This window comes from Microtus oregoni, unplaced genomic scaffold (genome assembly GCF_018167655.1).
Source record: "Microtus oregoni isolate MIOR12 unplaced genomic scaffold, Mior012 000003F_ref0000135, whole genome shotgun sequence".
NCBI lineage: Eukaryota > Metazoa > Chordata > Mammalia > Rodentia > Cricetidae > Microtus > Microtus oregoni.
The window spans coordinates 2,590,100-2,611,137 of record NW_024543062.1 but is presented as its reverse complement, the minus strand read 5'-3'; the positions used below and the strand labels follow the sequence as shown (position 1 = coordinate 2,611,137).

The following is a 21,038-nucleotide window of genomic DNA, read 5'->3' as shown; positions in this document are numbered from 1 at the left end:
CACCCAGGTCCCAGCGCCGGGGGTGGGTGTGTGTGTGGGGAGCGTCCCTCACGTGCAGCCGTGGCGGGCGTTGGTCAGCCTGGGTGTGGCCCAGAGTAGCTCAGGAGGGTGACAAGGTGCGGGCCGGACGTGCTCCTGCGTAAAGGGGGCTGGTGCCGTGGGTGCCCCAGCTGGGTCGTTCCCAGCTCGCCGACCCCGTCTATGTCCCACGTGGGAGCGAGCGAGGGCCCTAGAGACTACGCCCCCAGGATAGCAGCCAATAAGAGCGCGGGGGCGTGGCCGACAGGAGAGGTTTAAGAGCGCTTGGAAGTAGAGGCGCGCAGCTGGACCGGGAGCCTCGGGCAGCCGGACCAGCTGGCACTGGGAGGGCACAACGTGCGGCCGCCGGCCACTATGCTTCAGCGCTGCGGTCGGCGCCTGCTGCTGGCGCTGGCGGGAGCGCTGCTGGCTTGCCTCCTGGTGCTCACGGCCGACCCGCCGCCGACACCAGTACCAGCCGAGCGTGGACGCCGCGCGCTGCGCAGTCTGGCCGGCTCCGCTGGGGCGGCTCCGGGTTCCGGGTCTAGGGCGGCCGCGGAGCCCGGATCCCTCGCGCGCGAGGTGCATAGCCTCTCCGAATACTTTAGTCTACTCACTCGCGCGCGCAGAGACGCGGATCCACCGCCCGGGGTTGCTTCCCGCTCGGCCGACGGCCACCCGCGTCCCCCGGCCGAGGTCTTGTCTCCCCGCGACGTCTTCATCGCGGTCAAGACCACCAGAAAGTTTCACCGCGCGCGTCTCGACCTGTTGTTCGAGACCTGGATCTCGCGCCACAAGGAGATGGTGAGACCCCGCGCAGTCTGGGCAGGAGGATGGAGTAGGGATTACCCTCTGTCCATAGCCGCTCTGACTGCATTTGTAGCTTTGGGTCTATCTGGGAAGCGATGGCATTAATCTGACCCATCCATGTGCGGCTACTGGGGCCCACTTTGCCTTACAGCCCTGGAAGTTTCCTCCCGTGTTGCCAGGGTCACCCCAGCCACATGCTCTAGGTCTGGATGAGTAGCCTCCAGCTTGGGGTTGGCCTTGTGATGCTTCCCCTAAACCCTGGGGTGAATGGTCTTATTTGTTTCCAAACTTTTCCAAACAAATTGGCACAGCTCCATCCTGGATCCTCTCCACTCTGAACTGATCCCCTTCTTCCTGGTTAGGGGGTACTTCCCTTGAAAGGGAGGGAAGGGAGGGAAGGGAAGGAGAAGAGTAGCACCCCCGGACCCCAGATATACTGAAAGAAATAAGGTGCTGGTTCTCCAGGCTTGTGCCGAACCGTGTCTTTAGCAGCCGAGCTCCCCCCAGTTAGACATCAACTTCATACACATATTAAAAGACACACCCCACTTTGAAAATCTCCCTGGAGGCTACGGCAGGACCGTTGGGGCGGGGAGAGCAGAGTGCACTCTAAGTGTGTGTGTGTGGCGGGGGAAGCACTGGGTATTTGGTGTGAAGATGAAGGTTCATTTTCCTTCCTGCTCCAGCCCCAGGGAGCCAGGGCCATCAAACTTGGCTAGGCTCTGTTTTAGGACAGAAAGGAGGTTAAGAGGACAGGCTCCTATCTAGTCTTGGTCAGAGAGGGGCCCTGAGAACCCCACGGCAGCATCCTGAGAATGAGGCGTCCCTTTCCCAGGGGCTCAGCAGGCCTTCGGGAGGGGGCAGCGGGGGCCATGGGTTTTGTTTGGCTGCGTTGCCGTTAGGATTCCCAGCGCTAGGCTGCTCTCACGCCGGCCCCTTGGGCAAGGCAACAAAGCCCCTTTCTCCAACCGAGAAAGGCGTCGGCCTCTTGTGTACAGCTATGCACTCCATGGGAACCGTTGGCTGGCGTGCTGGCCACTCAGGTTGCCTGGCGATGAGGGGACCTCTGTCCTCCCCCCCAACCCTGAATGACAGCCCTCGTGGGGCACGATCTCTGAGCCAGGGCACCCCCACCCCCTGCATTTAACCTTCCTGCTGTGTGGTATTGGATAGCATCTATCCCCCTCTGGGCCAGCACTAGTTCTGAAAAACTCTCATTTTGGGATTCAGGCACTTTCTCTGGCAGAAAGGACCGAGAAAAAAGTCTCAGTTGGGCTATGCGATCTGGAAAAAAGCCTAGGGTCTTTGACCCTCAGCCTCTTACTCCTTGAAAAGGGAAATGATTGTCTTTCCATTAAGGCATTATAAAGTGGACTATGTAACTTTGGAGGCTTGTGGTGATCCCTGAAGTCATTCAGAGTAGGGGTCCCCTCTACCCAGAAAAGACTGGATTGACCCCCATGGTCAGCTGATGTGCACATGGCAAACAAAATCTCCTTTTGGTGTGCTATGGACAAGGGTCAATGGAACCTGTAGCAAAGGGTGGCTCTTCTGTCTGGTCAGGGCAGCTGGAAGGTGAGAGGCTGCATTAGATCACATTGGGTATGAATGGGAAGAGGGCTTCTTGGAGGAGGAGGAGGAGGAGGAGGAGGAGGAGGAGGAGGAGGAGGAAGAAGAAGAGAAAGAGGAGGAAGAAGAGGAGAAAGAGGAGGTTGTTCCATCTGAACCAGAGTCCTATGGCCCAGGACGGGCAATCTTGGCACCAAGCACGATTGTGGGGTTGTACAAAAGAGCCGGCAACCTTTGGAGAAGTGGAGAAGCTGGTCAGTGGGGGACAGGCAGGGCCGCCTGGCCTCTGGCCTGCTTGCTCCTCCCCCACCACTAAGGAGTGCGCCAGGCTGCAGGCTGCCACCGCCACAGCCACAATGGCTGGGGCAGAACTTGGCATCCTGTGTTTCTTTGAATCTCGGCTCCAGGAACAATGCTGCTTCCTGTGTGTCTCTCCCCCACCCCCTTGCCTGCCCTCACCAGTTGGGCTGCCCTCACTGCCCTGATGGTCCTTCTTTTGGGAAGTTTTGGTGGGGGATGTTGGGAGATGTGAGTCCCTGAAAGGCATTATTTCTTCCTGAGTATGGTCACAGACTGGTGTCCTCTGGTCTCTTCACTGCATACCAAGGAGGAGATGGCACCCACCTCCTCGGGACACTAGGAGGAGTCCATTCCTAGAACTTGGCTCTGCACAGGCGGGCTGTGTTATACCCACTTTAGAGTGTTTCTGGGGGCTGAGTGATATCCACAGGTGCAGCCCCTGCCCCCTCCTCTCCTGATTTCCCTGTACTGGGGAGACAGCAGGGGGAGCACCCACAGCTCTGCCTCAAAGACAGAGCGGGCCTCCTGCAAACTGCCCCCCCTACACACAACTGAACAAAGGTGACTTTAATCTCCCGTAGCCTTGGGCTGGGTTTTTAGGACACCAGCGAAGCGCGGGAGAACAGGCCTCTCTCTTGATCTCATTAAGAAAGCATTTTCCTTTTAATCCAGCAGCAGCGTCTGCACAGGCCAGCCCGCTGCACCTCCCACGGCATTCCTGGGCTGAGATGCTGGGGTGCAGGGGGGGTGGGTGCGAGTCTGTGCGTGTGGGCTGCCCTGGGTGTCTGCAGAGCCCTGGAGGGAGAGGTGCATGCTTGCAGATGATATAGGTCTCACCTTTTGCTCTCCTACCCGGGGCCTCACTGGAGTGAGCATCCAGGCATTTGGTCAGCCTGGGCAAAGAACTGGGGCCGCTCAGGGCATGGTGTGCCACCCTTTCAGGCCTGGGGTGGTTAGTTCCTTGGGTAACTGAGGTAAATGCTGACTTCCAGGCTTGCACACACCCGGGTTTCCTTGGGACCCTTTTGTGCACAAAAGGAAAGGGAGGATTGGTGGTTTGGGAGGGGGGTTGGACTGCCGCCTCTGCTGAGCATCCCCCAGCCGCCCCGGGGTTGCACTCTGCCATGCCAGGGTGCGGCAGGCGGCACGCGCTGGGCGGGCCGGCGGAGGAAGGAACATTCCTTCCCGTGTGCTGACGGGCCCAGGCGGGCGCCGGCAGCTCCTGGCCCCGCCCCGGCGCCCCCCCCCCCTCTTCCGCAAAGTAATCCTGGCAGGGGGTGGCCCTGTGCCGCGCCAGGTGGAGTCTTGGCTGTGGCCTTGGGCAAGGTCTTCAGTGAGCTGGGAAGAGTTTTTTCCTCTTCTAAGTTGGGCTGAGTGCTTGGATGCCCTACTGCGGGCCTGGGAACAGGAGTTCTTTTCTGCCACTACCACAGTGGCCACCAGTGACTTCTCAGAACCTGGCTGGCTGCTGTGGCTGGGGGAACCTGCCCTATAGGGCGCAGCAGGAGGTGCAGGCCAAAGTACTGCATGGCCAATGGTCTTACCCATATCCCGTGTATGGGACCTCTAGCCCAGCCGGCCCAGTTAACTAGGCCAGCTGTATGGAAATGACAGCCGGGCCACTCCTGCTTAACTCGGCAGAGTTAAGGCTGGCCCAGCCCAGGACAAAGCTGGCGGACAATGGCTGGTGATTCACCCTCCCTCCCGGGCCCTTTGTCTGCCAGGGCTTGGCAGCAGCCCAGCAGAGGCCTTTGTCCCCGACCCTACTGAGTGAAGCTCAGCTTCCCAAAGCCGACCTCCTCCTCCTATCCCCCCCCCCCCCACACACACACACACAGCTCGGAAAGCCTGCAGGCTGGGCGGGCAGGCAGGTTGTGTCAATAAGGGTGTGTGCCCCGCCAGGTGCACAAGTTGGCGGGAGGATTAGCTGCAGCCCGTTTACCTGGCGGGTGGGTGGGACACCCCACCTGGCTCGTGCCTCCCTGCTGCCTTTGGCGACCTTGGCCCAGCTGTCTTGAGGTTGGGGAATGAGTACCCCCCCCCCAGCCCAGCTGCCACTCACCCTGGACACTTGAACACACATTCTATGTGCAGTGAAGAATTCGGGCTGTTGTGCAGGGTGGAGGGGGTGGGAGTATAAGACCTACAGCTGAGGGCACTCCAGGATGTCTTGACTGTGGCTCTGGTGGGGGACTTGGAGCTGCAAACTCAAGTCCTGTCTCTTTTTGCAGACATTCATCTTCACAGATGGGGAGGACGAAGCTCTGAGCAAGCTCACAGGTGTGTCCCAGACTTGGGGCGGGGAAAAGGTGGACCTGATTCTAGTCAACTTCTTCCCCTGAGGCACCCTGGGGTTCAGAGGTCACCTTCAGAGGTCACCAGTCACTGGGCTCAGGAGCCAGTTTACTCTGCTGGTTTGCTTCCTGCCCTGCTCCGCCACTCCTAGGGCCCCCAATTCTTATGCAGAGGAGCCCCTTTCAATCCTCTGGGGACCTTTTGAGTCCTGCAGGCAGCAACAGGTGGCCAGTACTGGGCGGGGGGGGGGGGGGGGGGGGGGCGGGGGGGAGCTGGTTGAATGAATGGGCAGGGGCGGCTACCCTGGGAAGGGGGTGGACTGGGGGTAAAGTCTGAGGCAGTTGGAAAAGAGCCTACTGCTGTGCTCCCCGGGCCTGCTGACAACCCTCCCTGTCCACAGGCAACGTGGTCCTCACCAACTGCTCTGCTGCGCATAGCCGCCAGGCTCTGTCCTGCAAGATGGCCGTTGAGTACGATCATTTCATCGAGTCGGGGAAGAAGTGAGTTCTTCCCTTCCCCACCGGGTCCCATCCATACCCCTTCCCTGGCAGCCTGGCAGTCCAGTCCTCTGACACCATCCTGCCTTGTGTTCAGGTGGTTCTGCCATGTGGATGATGACAACTACGTGAACCTCAGGGCGCTGCTACGGCTGCTGGCCAGCTATCCCCACACTCAGGATGTGTACCTTGGCAAACCCAGTTTGGACCGGCCCATCCAGGCCACAGAGCGGGTCAGCGAGCACAAGGTGGTGAGTGTCTCCCGACATCATCCCTGCTGTTAGGGGAAGGGGGTTGAGCCTTCTCTGCCACCTGGTGGGACCCAGGAGTCTCCTGACAGCCATCTCGCTTCCCCCAGCGACCTGTCCACTTTTGGTTCGCCACCGGAGGAGCTGGCTTTTGTATCAGCCGAGGGCTAGCCCTAAAGATGGCCCCATGGGCCAGGTGAGTGCCCTCTGCACGTGTAAGACCATCCCACACAGCAGGGTGTTCATTTGTGGTCCTGGGCACCCCACTGCAGGGCCTGGCTTGGTGGGCCATCCTCTCCCAGCTGCCCACTCCTCCACTAGGTATCCAAATGCAGCTGTGTTTACAGCCACTCCCCCACCTCTGCCCTGCCTAGAGCACCCTTGGATGAAACCCTTTGGCAGGGAAGAATTATGGTTCATAGAGGGAGGGAGCCCCGTTTGGCAAGGTCTTGTCTACCCTCTCCCCAGCTGCTGGCTTCAGCCTCCTCTTACTGTCCCCTGGGCCCTTCCCTCTTGCAGTGGGGGACACTTCATGAGCACAGCTGAGCGCATCCGGCTCCCCGACGACTGCACCATTGGCTATATTGTGGAAGCGCTGCTGGGAGTGCCCCTCATCCGGAGCGGTCTCTTCCACTCCCACCTGGAGAATCTGCAGCAAGTGCCCACAACCGAGCTCCACGAGCAGGTGGGCATGCCTCCCGAAGGCCTGGGTGGCCAAGGAGTGAACTCAACAGGGCCAGAAGGGACAGTCTTCCTTCCTTCCTTGTTTGTTTTTGTTTGAGATTGGGGGTTTCACTACGTAGCCAAAACTGGCCTTGAACCAGTGATCTCTTGCTTCAGCCTCCCGTATGCTAAGATTCAGTTGTGTGCTACCATATCTGGCTCAGTGTCATTTAGGGATACACACACACACACACACACACACACACACAATATGTGTGTGTGTGTGTGTGTATGGGTCTCCTGTATTCCAGGCTAGCCTTGAAGTTGACTCGTAGTTGAGGATGACCTTGACCTTCAATTCCTGATTCTCTTGCCTCCACCTCCCTGGGCTAGGAGTACAGGTATTGGGGAAAGAACCAGGGCTTTGGTACGCTAGACAAGCACTTTCCCCATTACATCTGTAGAACAGGGTCACTGTTTTAACAGGAGTCACATCTGTCCTGAGCTGCTGGCTCAGAGCTGGGGCTGTCGCTCAGTGGTAGAGCTCTTACCTGCATGTATGAGCCACCCGAGTTTAATCTTCAATTCCTCAAAAAATAGTGAAGTAGACTCCCCCCTGTGTTTTTTTTTTTTTTTTTTTTTTGAGACAAGGTTTCTCTGTAGCGTTGGAGCCTGTCCTGGAACTTGCTTTGTGGACCAGGCTGGCCTTGAACTCACAGAGCTCCATCCGCCTGTGATATAGACTCTTTTAAATTGCTGATTCTGCTCTTTGAGGGGACACACCTGCTCTGTCTTGTTCATAGTTGAAGGTCCTCCCCCTGGACTTCATCCCCAGGTGGGCAGAGGCAGGTGTCCTTGGCCCAAGGATGAGTTTGTCGAGGGAACAGCTAGCCAGGCAGGACTGCCACCCATCCAGCATCTCTCCCTTGCTCCCAATGCAGGTAACCCTGAGCTATGGCATGTTTGAAAACAAGCGGAACGCAGTGCACATCAAGGGACCCTTCTCGGTGGAGGCTGACCCATCCAGGTAAGGGCTTGCGGAGGGTCACTAAATACCCCCAGGAACCTCACTGGTGCTGTTGGGACTCCCAGAGGGTGCATGGTACCCCTACCCCACACAGACCAGTCTTCTGCTCTCTCCCTACAGGTTCCGCTCTGTCCACTGCCACCTGTACCCGGATACACCCTGGTGTCCCCGCACCGCCATTTTCTAGCAGCTGTGGCTGAGACCCTGTCCCTGGGCGCCCCTGGTATCCAAAGGGCCCAGGGACCCCTGTTTGTGTCCTGACCTTGGTGTACGAGGCTCTTCAGGGCTGTGTGTATGTGTGTGTGTGTCTATATTTGTGTGTTTCTGTGGTGTGCCCACTCATGTTGCAGACTGCTGGGCAGTCGTGTTCTTCAGGGAGTGGCCTGTCTGTCCCTAACTATCTTTTCTACATTCTGAGACCCACTCCAAGGGCAGTTCTGTGGGATCTGTGTTTGGATCTCTGCAGTGTGGGGAGAGGCCTCAGGGCTCCCCTCAGGGGTACATGGGTGCTGTCTTATAGCACCGTCTCTTAAGTTGGGGTGCCAGCACCTACCTGAAACCTTCCCTGTCAGCTGAGCCATGCCCAGTGCTAGGGAAAATGGTTTAGGTAGTAAAAGGCCTGGGGCCCTCCTTCTAGCTTGGGCACTGCCAGTGACCGTTCAGGTGACCCAGTGCTTCTCTTCCAGCCCTCCAGGGTGGGGTGAAGTCTTCAGCCCCACCCCTTGAGGTCCTATCTTTGTCTCCCACACTAGGGAGTTCAGAGCTATGAATTTTATCTCCTCTCCAAAGTAGAGAGAAAGTCACCCATAGTGGGTGTGCCTGTAAATATTGTGACAGTATTTTTTTACTGTGCTGTTTCTTGAGATGGGAAGGGTGGGTGTGAAGGGAGGGGGGTTGTTTTCTGGGTGGGCTGGAGAGGGTCTTATTTTATCTTTTCTGTGGATCAGAAAAAAGCAGAAGCCAAACAGGCTTGGTCTTTGGAAAGCTGGACCATGAATGCCTTAGTACTGTATTTATGCTTTCCAGTATCTGGAATCCTGCTCTCCCCCACCATCCTCCCCAGCACCCCAAGGCTCACCTCACCCCACCCCATGGGCTGCGTTCTATGTTCTTTTTGCAAAGACCTTAGCTAGGCAAGCTAATGATGATAAGGGAAAAGCTCTCAGGGAATTGATGTGTTGTTGCCATGGTGACGTCCTTCCGCTGAATAAAGGTGCTCTTTGCAGCAACCCCAGGGGCCTCAGTCTTGCTTGGGAGTTGGGTCTGAGCCACCCGTCCATCAAGGTCACTCCAGGGGACACTCAGATGAGGGCAGGGGAAGCTGGCTCATGCCATGGAGAAGGTGGTTGATAGGCATCCTACAAGCCGACTATTGGGGAGGGAAGCTTGGCGTTAAAAATGGGTGAGAGTGAACAGCTCCGTGCAGGTTTGTCACTGGTGAGTGGCCACCATGATGGGAGGAGGGGGGCTGGGCAGAGCTGATGGAGGTAGCTGCTTGTTCAGGTCTGTTAAGGTCGTGGTGCCTTTGTTAATACTGCTGGTGACAGCTAGGAGTACAGCTCTTCCTGCAGGAGGGACAGTGGCTATGGTGGGCTAGCCAGAGACCCATTTTGCAGACAGGAAAACTATGACTCAAAGCAGGTTAATTCAGTGTGCCCTAGGTCAGGCAGCCAGGCTGACAGTCCCTAGATCTCGGTGACATATTAACCTTGCCAACACTGCCTCGCATCTGTCAAGTTTGGAGGTATCCTCTGGGGATGGGCAAGCGGAGCTGGTGAGGACGCCTATTTTTCTGAGGTTCTCCAGGGCGCTTCCTCAAATCCAGCCACGAAGGGTGGGGAGGGAGGGTGGCTGAGCACGGGGATTCCCCACCCTACCCCCTTCCTGTGGTCTCCTTGCTTCCTCTTTACAGTGTAGCTCCTTGAGGCTGGCAGACTGGTGTCTGCCACCTACTGCCCCTCTGCAGGTGCCTGCCTGCTCTGACCTGGATCCAGGCTCACCTGGAACTCTGTCCTCACTACTGGGCACCTCTGTGTCCTCTGCCTCCTTCCCTACCCCACCCCTGATTAGAGATCTGCCCCTTCCCACTCCACCAGAAACTTAGCCCAATGGCTCAGCACCCGCAAGCGAGGCGGGGCATGACCCTTGCTCGTAACCGCTCTTGCCTTGCGGGGCACCTGGCCAGATCCTGACCCCCACCTTGGCCCTGCAGTTTGACTTTTTAAGGCCTGCAGATTTTGGAGTAGGGGATGGGAAGAGAGGACCCTCAGCCGTGGCCATTGTCTTCAGCATGTCGTGCCTGGTGGTGGTGGCTCAGGGCCCCACTTATGGATGAGGAAGCTGACATTTGCTAGGGGGTGGAAAGGTCATGGTGGAACAGTCTGTGGGCCTCCTTCCTGCCCGGATGAGTCAGAGGCCTGTTGCCCTCTACCCTGGTCCTCACAGAGTCTCCTGCAGTTGGCATCAGCCTCCACACAGAGCTGGAAGGCACAACGGCTACACTGGCCTGGTGGGCATGGAGTGGGGGCCTCAGCCAGGGTTGGGTTCCCACTGGAATTGAAATGGAGTCAAAGGTTTTCATCATAGTGGATCCTGATCCTGGAGGGACATGGTAGCAGCAAGGAGCATGGTGGGAACCCCGTGAGGTGGCAGAGGTCTCTTACCCTAGTATTAGAGGCTGAGGCAGGAGGATCATGAGATCAGGGCTAGCTTGGGCTACAAAGTGAGGTATCTGAGAAACCGGAGCCAAGTAGGAAGGAGCCCAGGAAGGGCATAGCCAGTAGCCTCAACTACTTCTCCCATGTAGCTGACCAGGTCAGCTTTTTCCTCAGAAGGGAAGCAAGCCAACCTATTTATTTATTTGTTTGTTTGTTTAATTCTGGGTGGGGGTTTTGAGACAGGGTTTTTCTATGTAGCCCTGGCTATCCTGAAACTCTCTTGTAGACCAGGCTGGCCTCGAACTCAGAGCTACAGCTGGGGATTAAAGGCATGCCCTACCAACTGGCTGCAAGTTTATTTCTAAGGCCCACTTCCATGCAGGTCTGAGCAAGAGTCCTCCTCTTAGGTCAGCTACTCAGGCAGGGAAGGAACTCATTTTTCTCCTCCAGGTGCATCAGGGTGCATCCTGGCCGTTAACACGCAACCCAGGCTGAGTGAGCAACCCAGGCTGAGAGCACCAGGAGGGGCCCAGTCAGGGGTCCTGTCCCAAACCACCCTTCATGGAGAGCTTCCAAAAGTAAAACTGCAAGCCAAGTATCCCAGTGGCTCATGACTGCACTCTCTGCACTTGGGAGACAGAGGCAGGACTGCGAGGGTCCAAGACCAGCCTAGGCTACCTGCAGAACGATGTGCCCCCCCAATAAAAGTCGAACTGCAATTGCAAGTTATAGGGTGTCAGGGAGGGTGCTGAATGCAGCCTCAGTCCCCAGCTTCCTCTCTCATGCTGAGTGGTAGGAGCAGTGGCAAGGACTAGCTGAGCTGGGTCTGGGGGAGGGCTGCAGGATGGGGTTGATGTTTTCAACTTCCCTCTCTGAACTTCCCTCCCCACTGGGGTCAGCAGGGCTGACTTCCTGGAAGAGGTGCCTCACTGCTGGAGCCGGAAGGCCAAAACCACAGAGTATGAGCAAAAGTCAGTTAACATGAGTGTGTGTGCGTGTGTGTGTGTGTGTGTGTGTGTGTGTGTGTGTGTGTGAGCGTGGCACAGCCCAGACAAAGCCACCCCAGAGTGGGGTTTGTGTGGAGATGGTCAGGAGCAGTCTGAGAAGAGCAATGAGCAATGGACCCGAGACTTCCACACTCTCCCTGCCAGAAATGGCCCTGACCTCTGATGTCAGAATCAAGAGTCCACTGTGTTTCCTCAGCCTGCTCTCCCTGACTTCTGGGCCTGAAGTCTCGGGAGGAAGCAGGAGGCTCAGAGCAGACAGCAGTTCAAAAGACTTATCGGCCAGGCCTGTGGCACACTCTCCTATTCTCCTATGCCCACCTGACCCAAGTTCTACTTTTTTGACCCCCCCCCCCAAAACTCACTTTTTTCCTTTTGATGATTGGAATAATAATAATAATAATAATAATAATAATAATATTGGGGCTGGAGAGATGGTTTGGCGGTTAAGAGCACTGGCTGCTCTTGCGGAGGACCCAGGTTTGAGTCCCAGCACTCACATGGCTGCTCACACCGGCTGTAACTCCAGTCTTAAGGGATGTAACACCCTCTTCTGACCTCTGCAGGCACCGGGTATGCATGTGGTGTAAAGGCATGCATACAGGCAAAGATTACCTACAGATATAGGTTCTTCCACTTCGTAGGACCCAGGGACTAAACTTAGCAAATGCCGTAGCCAGCTGAGTCATCTCATTGGTCTTTTGATGCTTTTTTTATTGCTGTATTTTCATTGTTTACAGTAATTAATTTCATAAAAATAGCCCCATTCATCACATGCTCTGACCATACCCACCCCTTCTACTGTCTCCTCCTCCTCTTGGATCATCATTCTGCTTTGCACAGATAGTCCCACTTCTACTATCATCACACACACACACATATACAAAGTTGTGCACACACGCACACCAGGGCTGGCAATGCGGCTCAGTTGGTCGAATGCTTGCCAAGCACAAAGAAAAGTCATGGGTTCAATCCCCAGCACCACATGACCATCCTTGGCTACATAGAATTCAAGACCAGCCTGGACTTTGTCAAACAGAGTTTGGAGAGTTGGCTCGGTGATTAAGAGCACTGGTTGCTCTTTCAGAGGACCCAGGCTCAAATCCCAGCATTCGAATGGTGGGATATCTGACCTGACGCCCTCTTTGGGCCTCTGTGGGTACTGCATGCATGCAATACACCCATACACATAACATAAAAATATTAAAATAAGTAAAACAAGAGAGGGAGAAAATATATAAAATATCACCAACCCTGCTTGCTGCCCGATTACATAGACACTTGTCTGGAAGGGATCCCAAGACTAAGAGGCACTCTATATTGGACCCTGGAGGTTGCCTAGATGTCATGGAGTTTAAGGGACTCAGTTGCAATGGTTCGTTCAGATCCAGTGCCTCTGCCACTACCCACCATGGTCCTTGGGCGCCTCCTGGTGGCCACAGTTGATTATTTTCCCCGGTCTGAGTCGCTGCTTTCTAGAAACCCTCCCCTGAATCTAGGGGTGAATAAAAAGAAATGCAGGCCTTTGTTTTGGCCTCAAAGTTCCATGTGATACTAAATATAGTCCCCAACTTCTGATTTATTCCTTTTTTCCCCCTTTGTAGTACTGAGAATTGAACCTTGGGTCAACAATATACCAAGTGAATGATCAAACCACCGAGCACATTCCTAGACTTCTAATGTCAGATTGATGCGGTATGAGTCAGGTGCAAGGCGCATGGGTTGTTCATGTGCTGGCTTTTGAGTGTGGCTCAAGCAGCAGGTGCCAGCAGAGTCACTGCTTGCTCTCCTCCCCAACAGAAACATGAACCCCACTGGAACCTCTGGGCATTTTGGATACAGACTATTGGGGACTTCTGAGAAATACACCTATCATGACTCCTGAGGGGGAACCAGTGCCTTCATGGGCATTTGCTTTCCATGAACCTTGTCCCAGCTTTTCACATATAACCCCCTCCCTGGGGGATTCTAGGCAGGGGCTCTACCACTGAGCTGCACCCCAGCCCCTCACTGGGGGATTCTAGGCAGGTGCTCTACCACTGAGCCACACCCAAGCCCCTCTCTGGGGATTTAGGCAGGAGCTCTACCACTGAGTCACACCCCAGCCCCTCTCTGGGGATTCTAGGCAGGGCTCTACCACTGAGTCACACCCCCAGCTTCTCAATGGAGCCCTACTCCAGTATGGAGCTGATTGATCTCCTGCTTCTATCTTTCCTCGATCCCTTCCTGATTTAGCAACTATAGCAATTCAACTGAAATGAAGGTTAGATGGTGCCACTCTCTATGGCTCCCTCCCAGCCAGTAAGTTCCTGTCTCTACCCATGAAATCTTGGCCCTACTGAATATGGTTGGTTCCCCACAGACCTCACTCAGGAGCCCTGTGTCCCTAGCCTGAGCTGCAGGCAGTCACCCTGTGTACAGCCTATGGCTCTGGATCCTCCAAGGCAGTTCAGGAAAGTCAGACCCGTTTTTTCTTAAAATTGTTTATTTTAAAACATGAAACCCAAGCTGAATAGAGATCACAGAAATTACATGGACAAGAACTTTAGTTATTTGCCAAGAAAAATAAAGTTCCCCAAAGAAATAAAAATTGAACCCCAAACCCGGTTTAAAAAAAACAAAAACACAGCAACAGTAACACACAGCCATGGTCCTACAGAGGCTGGGGGGTAACTTGGGGCTGGCTCAATTCAGATGACATTATCCACTGGGGGCAGATGCAGGCAGGGGGACAGTAACTGGGAGGCAAATCTCACAAACTCATATAGATGAGGAAGGGCATGGCACACCATCATTATGATTCGAAACAAACAAGAGACCCTGGTCACCTTTAGCCCAGGAGCTAACCACCTTCTGAGCTGGGCAGAGTTGGGACCTGGGTAGGGCAGGCATTTGTAAGGGGCCAGGAATTGCATAGTGAAAGAGGGTGGGTGGGTGGGCGGGCACTGAGGGGAGGGTTTGGAGTTTATTCCAGGCCAAGATCTGCGACTTAAGCTCTGTCTCACAGAAGAAGTCAGTATGTTTGTGGGGCATGGTGACCATCAGTCCTATCAGCGTTGCTGTCCCAGCCAGGTCCCTCCTGGCTTGGCTAGGGACCTGGGTCTGGTTTGGTGGCTCAGCCTTCCTTGTTACCCACCAGAGCTGTAGGATCCCCTGGGGTAAAAGTGAGTGGGGACCAGTCCCAGGCAGCTGGCACTGGACTGTTCACCCCCTGGAGGGACTAGAGGGATTGAGGAGACAAGGGGCACCCCAAAAGTCAGAAAACAAAACAAAAACAATAACCACAGTGGCAGGAGCCGTCTCCTCCATGGAGGTCAGGGTAGGAATCCCCTTGTTTCCTTTCTTCAGCCTCGGTGAGTGAAGAGTCACAGATAGGAGCACGCACGCACACGACGGTCAGGACTCCCAAGACAGCACAAGTTCACAGCCACATCCGGGCAGTGCCCGCCTCTCATGCTATATACATTCACCTTGTGGCCAGCTCACGGCCAGGGGGCAGCATTTGTGCTTCTGAGAGGCCCCAGGGCACACCCAGGCACCCAGGCGGGGGTACCCTATGCCTCCCTCAGAACCTGAGGCCAGGAACACACTTACAGTGGGGCAGACTGGCCACAGCTGGGCCTCCCTGGCCCTTGTAGATTCCTGGCGCCAGCCCAGTTGGGGCCAAAGGCAGGGTCCCCTCCACTGAGGTTTTCTCATGCTCAGGAGCTATAGACGGCCAGACTTGGACCCTAGGCCCAGCGAGTCCTCTGCCGACTCCTTTTGGTCCCGGACACCAGCACAATGAAAGGGGTTGTTGGAAGGAAGGGAATGCAGAGCTCTCCCCTCTGGGGAGAGCTGAAGCCTGGGGTTCTGGGATCTGTAGCTGCCAGGTTTGCTCCCGGAGGACCACAGGTCTGTAAACCACCTCCTGCCACGGGGCCCCAGCCTTGGTTACCTTACACATGCTGCTTGCTCCAAGCCCTATAGCTGCCCACCCCACAGGCCAGAGCTCCCACTAGCTGGCTGGGCCAGGGTAGAGGCTCCAGGTCCTGATTTGAGAGCTGATCCGGCTCCTCACAGCAGGAAGCACAGCAAACATCACACACTAAAGCCAAAAGCACCTTAGGGGAGCAGTGTTCCAGGGTGGGGACTGAGGTCAAAGGGCTTCAGTCCACAGTTCCTGGGACATGCTCCTCCTGGGGCAGCACCTGCCTGGGGAGGGGTCTCAAGGCCCTTGAGTTGCCTGTGGGTCTGGCCCCTCCCTGGCAGCACCCCACAAAGAAATGACGACTCTAGCCCTGGCTCCAGGCTAGACTTAGGGTCATGCTTGCTGGCTCAGGGTCAGCCAGGAGTGCCCGTGGCAGCTGAGAGTGAGGTTAGTGGTTAATCCCAACAACGGCATCCTGAGGCTGGGGGCGCATTCACAGCCATCTTAAGTCCAGCCCTCAAGGCTCCAGAGGGCGCTGCTGCTTGTCCTGGGCAAGAATGGAACTGAGAGGGAAGGGGAGTGGGCAGTGTCCTGCTTCTCCTATGCCCCAGACTGCCCTGGAGATGATAAATGCGGTCCGTGCAAAAACCAACGGATGAAGCTGCCACTCTTCGGGATGAATGGGAAAGAGGGTTTGGCACCAAGAAGGCGGCCAGCACTGAGGGGCCAGGGAGTGACCTGGGCTCTGTGTGGCACCTGCTGTCTGGGGAGAGCTGGCTGGGCGCTGAGGGAGAGAACCATGGGAGAAGAAGGTGCAGGAAGAGCCCCACCCTGGAGGCAGCTCAGAACTGACAGGAAGGGCCAAGTAAGTCGGGTGGGAAAAAGAAGGCAGGTGCTGGATGTCGCAAAGACGGGCGTGTGTGAAGGGGCCACTCAGTGACGAGCAGGTGGGCACCAGGCACAGGGTCTTCCACTGCCTACGAATGGAGAAATGATCCTCAGAGGGGTCAGGGGCCAGGGCAACGCCAGGAAAGGTTCGGTGCAGCTGGAGGGGAGGGAACTCCCGGAGTGTAGGGGACAGCATGGAGGGCCACCTGCGGAAGGAACATGGGGGTGGAAGCACCTGGCACAGAGCAGGGCTCAGAGAGCCCAAGAGGACAGAGGGAGATGGAGGCAGGCGGGGTCGGGTTGCTGGTGGCAGTGTCTGTCCAGGTGAGTGCCCACAAGTCTCACTTCTCAGGCTGGCCCAGAGCTCATGCTGGGCACCTACATGCCTCCTGCAGGGTGGGGACAGTGGGGGCGGGGCTTCAGATGTGCCTAGGGCTGGTCTGGTGTAGCTTGCAGAGGGTCCGGCAGGGTAGAAGCAGCAGTGCTGGCATAGGAAGGGTGGGGCAATTGGCACGTGGGGGCAGATGGCTGGCCGGTGTGTGGTCTAGTGCCCGCTGCCGCTGGAGTCGGGGCGAGGCTGGCTCGTGGCGAGGTATTTGGCTCTCATGCTGGAGGTGTACTAGAGGAGAGAGGGAGGGAGGAAGCAGGGTCAGCTGGGTTTCTGGGCAGGACTGAGCAGCCAGTAGCCTCACTGATGTGGGCCTTGGTAGGGTGAGCCACAGCCGACCCTTGGGGGGCAGAACACAGCAGTGCAGGGCGTGGTTGGCAGAATCCTACGGTAAGAGCTGCTGGCCCAGGGCCAGGACCAAGGACTGGGTACAGATTAGGGAAGGATGGAGGCTAGCCTCTATAACCCAGGCTGGGCCACAGAGGCAAGCTTCCTTTCCCAATTAAGTACATTCAGTCCCTTATTGTCACTAAGCCACTCCTAGAGCCCCAGTTGGATACTTGCTACTTCAAAGGCCCTAATTGCATCACACACGCCAAGAACCTGAAGGCCACACAGACCCCATCTCTACGCCACTGCTTTAGAGCTCTGCCCTGGGCCAAGACAAGGTCTCCCAGGGCAGGTCTGCATGAAGCTAGGCCACAGCCTACTGCTGGGGAGTCCACTGGAGTCAGGAGGCTTAAGCCTCCCCGCCCCCAGCCATTCAACCCATTGCTCCCAGGAAAGGGGAGTGTCAGGCTGGAGTGACTTTGCCCACCCCTCAGATGGGGACACTAACTCCTCCAGATGTGTGCTTTGAGATGGAGGTGAACGGCTGGTTCTGCATATTACAGTCTGCACATCTTGGCCACCCTAACAGTAGAACAGGTGTAAAGGTTTGGGTAGTGCATCTGTGTGGGGTGTACGTGTGTGTGTGTGTGTGTGTGTGTGTGTGTGTGCATGCACACAGAGGATGTGCCAATGTCAGGCAGTGTGCAAAGGGTTTGCATTCCTGTATCAGGGACAAAGGCCACCACTGCTCAGAAGGCTGAGCAGGCTGACTCCCACCCACCCTAAGGAGCACAGGCTGGCTTCACAGTCCCCAGATGAGAGGGACAATGCTCCTGGGGACCTGAGTGCTTCCTTGAAACATTCTAGGTTAAGGTCGCGGGCAGCGGCTGTGGAGCAGCAGTGGGAGCAGCAGGGGCCCCAGAGCCATGTCATTCCATGGACATGCAGCAGTGACAAGGGACAGGAGGTTGGGATGGGACACTGGTGGGATGGGACGGAAGATGGCAGCCCAGAGACCTGGAGGAGCCCAAGCAGGCATTGGGACAGGGACAGGGGTTCATACCCATGTGAGCACACCTGTATACCTGTGTGCATGGGCCAGCATGCAGGACCACATACCCAGGGACCCAGCTCTGCATCCAAGGTCAGATGCACAGAGGGTCTGGGTAGAAGTGACAAGATGGGCTGGGCCTCCTGCAGCTGATGACAGTAGAGTCAAGCCTGGAATGGGGTTCACTGTGATAGCAGTGGGCTCAGGACCACTTCAGAGGCCTCCGGTCCCCCAAACAGTGGATGGGGGACAGTGGTGAGCAGAGGGTGCAAGGCATGGAGGTACAGGCGGGCAGCCGTGCGGGGTGGGGGGCTGGGCGGGTCAGTACCTGTCACTCTTTGAGGGTACAGCTACCACAGTGTTCGGGCGCTGTCCATGGGTTTAAACTGCCAGCCTGCATGGCTGCCAGAGTCCAGGGCAGCCAGGTAGCGCTAGGAGGGCCCAGGGTGGGAGGGATGCAGGAGAAAGAGAGAGAGAGGGGTGTCCTCAACGCCAGGCGTGGCCGGCCCCAAGTGGACCACAAGACCAGAGGGCAAGGGTGAGGGCAGTCGAGTGTGACACAGAGACCTGACAGTTCCTGGTCCACGTCCTTGGCACCCTGGCTCAGCTCTGTGCTAGGGAACATTGTGGTGTTGTGGAAGACACACTGCAGATGTTCCTAAAACAAGGCGGCCTTCAGCCTCTTAGAGCCTGTCCTCACAGCCCAGTCCTCAGGGGAGCCCCAGGGGCCCCCACATTTCCAACAGCACCTACTCTTTGACACCAAATCCACCCTGATTCTTTTGTCTACAGCTCACTCCTGGGGCTTAGAAGAGACATCAGGCCTGGGTTAGAACAGCCTGGGGCTGAGACATGGGTGGATTCTTAGGGAGAGGGAGGGAGGGACGGAGGGAGGTAGGGAGGGAGAGAAGGAGGGAGAGAGGGAGGGAAGAGACAAATGGAAGAAAGGAAAGAGAAGGGAGGAGAGAGAGATGGAGGAAGGGATGGAGGGTTGGGTGGAGGACGGAAGGAGGGAAGAAGAAACAGGGCTCTAATGATGGAGCTGCCTCGCTGAGGCTTTGGGAAGCCCAGGGTAAAGATGGGAAGAGAGTACTGGGGCCCTGCTGGCCACCTGCTTATCTCAAGAAAGAACCAAGGGCTGACTGCTAGGTAGCAGGACCCCAAGATTGCCCACGCTAACCCCCAGGCCCCTCAAGAGTGCCAAGAGCTGGAGGACCCACCCAGTCTGATTTGTTTAGGCCCTGGTATTACAGGCTCACAGCTTTCTCAAGAGCCCAGGCAGCCTGTGAGAGACAACACCAGGGTACCATGGCGACAGACTGTAGAGCCCTCAAGCCAGAGAATCTCCCCACCCACCCTCCTGCCCTGAGACTTACTGAGGGCGGTGGGGACTCGCGCCCAATGAGGGGGGTGTTCTCACAGCGGGGATTCTGGAAATTGGCATTCTGGCTCCTGAGTGGAAGGGGAGAGAGAGCACGTGAATGGTCATGGGCCATATGGTCCTTACTCTGGGGGAAATGGCCCATCTTTTTATTGTTTTATTTTGTTTTAGATAGGGTCTCGTGTAGCCCAGGCTGGCCTCAAACTTGCTATGTAGCCAAGGATATCCTTGAATTCCCGATCTTCCTGCCCCTACCAACTGAGTGATGGGATTACAAGTGTGACCACCTTAGAGCCAGACAGGTCCTATGCCTGGCCAGCTCTGTCCATGCTAACTTTGTATAGTGTAAAGCTCAGAACAGTCCTCCATGAACGCCGGCTTCCCTGGCAGTCAGAACCCATCTCCCACCAGGTTACCTGCCTACCACAAAGGCACACACCCTCCACCTGGCCCTGTGGCCACCCCATGGCCATTCCACCTGAAGCCCTGGCTGCCCAGCCTTGGTGAGAGTGCCCCCACCCCTTTTCCTGCAGCTGTACAGGCCCTGCACCCCGCCTCCCCATCCCCTCTGACAGCCCGATAGTCCGTAGGCTCCCCAGTTGCATAGGCACACCATCCCCGGCCCTACCTCTGCCTGTTCCCAGCCGTCACAACTCACATGTACTCGGTGACTGGCGCATTGCTGACGGTGTGGGCGGCGGCTGGGATGCTGGCCTCACTGCCGTAGCTGCTACCGCAGCTATACAAACTGGGCATGTGCACTCGGTAAAGGCTGTCGTGTGCCTGCCGTGGCCCTGGAGCATTGTCCTCTTCTCCATCCTCATCTGGGCCTCTGCAGGGAGGGACAGCGGCACAGGCTCAGTGTGCTTACTCTGGGGTGCTGATGTGTGGCAGGGCCGCGGGCTGCTCAATCTGTCCTCTGAGATGCATCGTTCCCTGAGTTATGGGGTCCTCTTTTGGCTTTGTGGGGCTTGTTCTCAACCTTGGGAGGCCTGAGGTAACCTGCCCTGCTCCCTTCTGGCTTCCCACCCTCTGCTCCGTTACTGGCTGTGGGACAGACTTCGGTTGTTCTGCAGCAGCGCTGTGCTTCTATTCCACATGGACTGCAAGGCGAGGCCACCGTGTGGGAAGCACTCAGAGGTGGGACAGTGTGAATGTCTGGTGTGACCATGGCTGAGCCCTGCAGGACCTCACGCATAGCTCTCACCTGGCCCTCGATAAGTGTTCTTTAAAACAAGAATTATTAGCTGGGTGTGATGGCACACACTCGAAAAACCAAAACTAAAAACCACCCCCCCCCAAAAAAAAGGAGAGAGAGAGAATTATTTTTTATTTTTTTAGAGTCAAAGCTTTTCTGTATAACCCTGGTTGTCCTGAAACTCCCTTTGTAGACCAGGCTGGCCTTGAACTCACAGAAATTTGCCTACCTCTGCCTCCCATATGCTGAGATTAAATTGTGCCCACCACCCCTAATTTTTTTCTTTTTAATTATTTATTTTATGTGCATTGGTGTTTTGCCTGCATGTATGTCTGTGTGAGGGTGTCAGATCTTCTGGAATTGGAGTTACAGACAGTTGTGAGTCACCAAGTGGATGCTGATTGAACCAGGTCCTCTGGAAGAGCAGTCAGTGCTCTTAACCGCTGAGCCACCTATCCAGGCCCTATTTTATTTTTAATTTTGTGTACTTGTATGAGAAGAAGGTTTGTGCACCTGAGTGCAGGTGCCTGTGGAGAAGAGAAGAGGGCACTGGCTCTCTTGGAGCTGGACTTCAAACAACTGTTAGCTGCCCAGCATATGTGCTGGGAACTAAACTTGGGTACCATGGGAGAGCAGTGCACACTCTTCACCCTGATCCATCACTCGGGCTCCACAACATGTGACCTCTTAGAGCTCACTTTGACAACAGCAATATGGTGACCTGTTCAGTCACACAGCAAGCAAGAGTAGAGTCAGGACCTGAACAAGCATGAAGGTCCAGAGCTCGTGGCTACTCTCCTGCAG

General features: G+C 56.2%; 2 protein-coding genes across 5 annotated transcripts in view; one reads left to right on the top strand and one right to left on the bottom strand.

Annotated features, from left to right (window-relative positions):
• The first annotated feature begins 308 nt into the window (after positions 1 to 308).
• LOC121446582 (beta-1,3-N-acetylglucosaminyltransferase lunatic fringe) lies at positions 309 to 8,656 on the top strand. 2 transcript variants are annotated; one of them, XM_041649275.1, is made up of 8 exons: positions 309 to 822; positions 4,929 to 4,977; positions 5,393 to 5,492; positions 5,587 to 5,737; positions 5,848 to 5,933; positions 6,257 to 6,422; positions 7,342 to 7,427; positions 7,548 to 8,656. In XM_041649275.1, the coding sequence occupies exons 1-8, from the start codon at positions 394 to 396 to the stop codon at positions 7,612 to 7,614; spliced, it is 1,134 nt and encodes a 377-aa protein (XP_041505209.1). In that variant the 5' UTR covers positions 309 to 393; the 3' UTR covers positions 7,615 to 8,656. The 2 variants fall into 2 exon arrangements, with proteins under 2 accessions (XP_041505209.1, XP_041505208.1); XM_041649274.1 differs by having other exon boundaries at positions 5,587 to 5,740.
• Positions 8,657 to 13,555: 4,899 nt separating this feature from the next.
• The window catches only part of LOC121446137 (protein tweety homolog 3), a 28,575-nt gene continuing 21,092 nt past the window's right edge, over positions 13,556 to 21,038 (bottom strand). Inside the window, exons 12-15 of one of the 3 annotated variants that reach the window (XM_041648549.1) lie at positions 19,695 to 19,868; positions 19,032 to 19,107; positions 17,984 to 18,086; positions 13,556 to 16,505 (exon numbers count right to left, since the gene is read on the bottom strand). In XM_041648549.1, the coding sequence (XP_041504483.1) occupies positions 18,006 to 18,086; positions 19,032 to 19,107; positions 19,695 to 19,868 (331 nt within the window). In that variant the 3' untranslated portion in view covers positions 13,556 to 16,505; positions 17,984 to 18,005. The remainder of the gene's footprint in view (positions 16,506 to 17,983; positions 18,087 to 19,031; positions 19,108 to 19,694; positions 19,869 to 21,038) is intronic. The other 2 variants (XM_041648550.1, XM_041648551.1) reach the window with 2 other exon arrangements.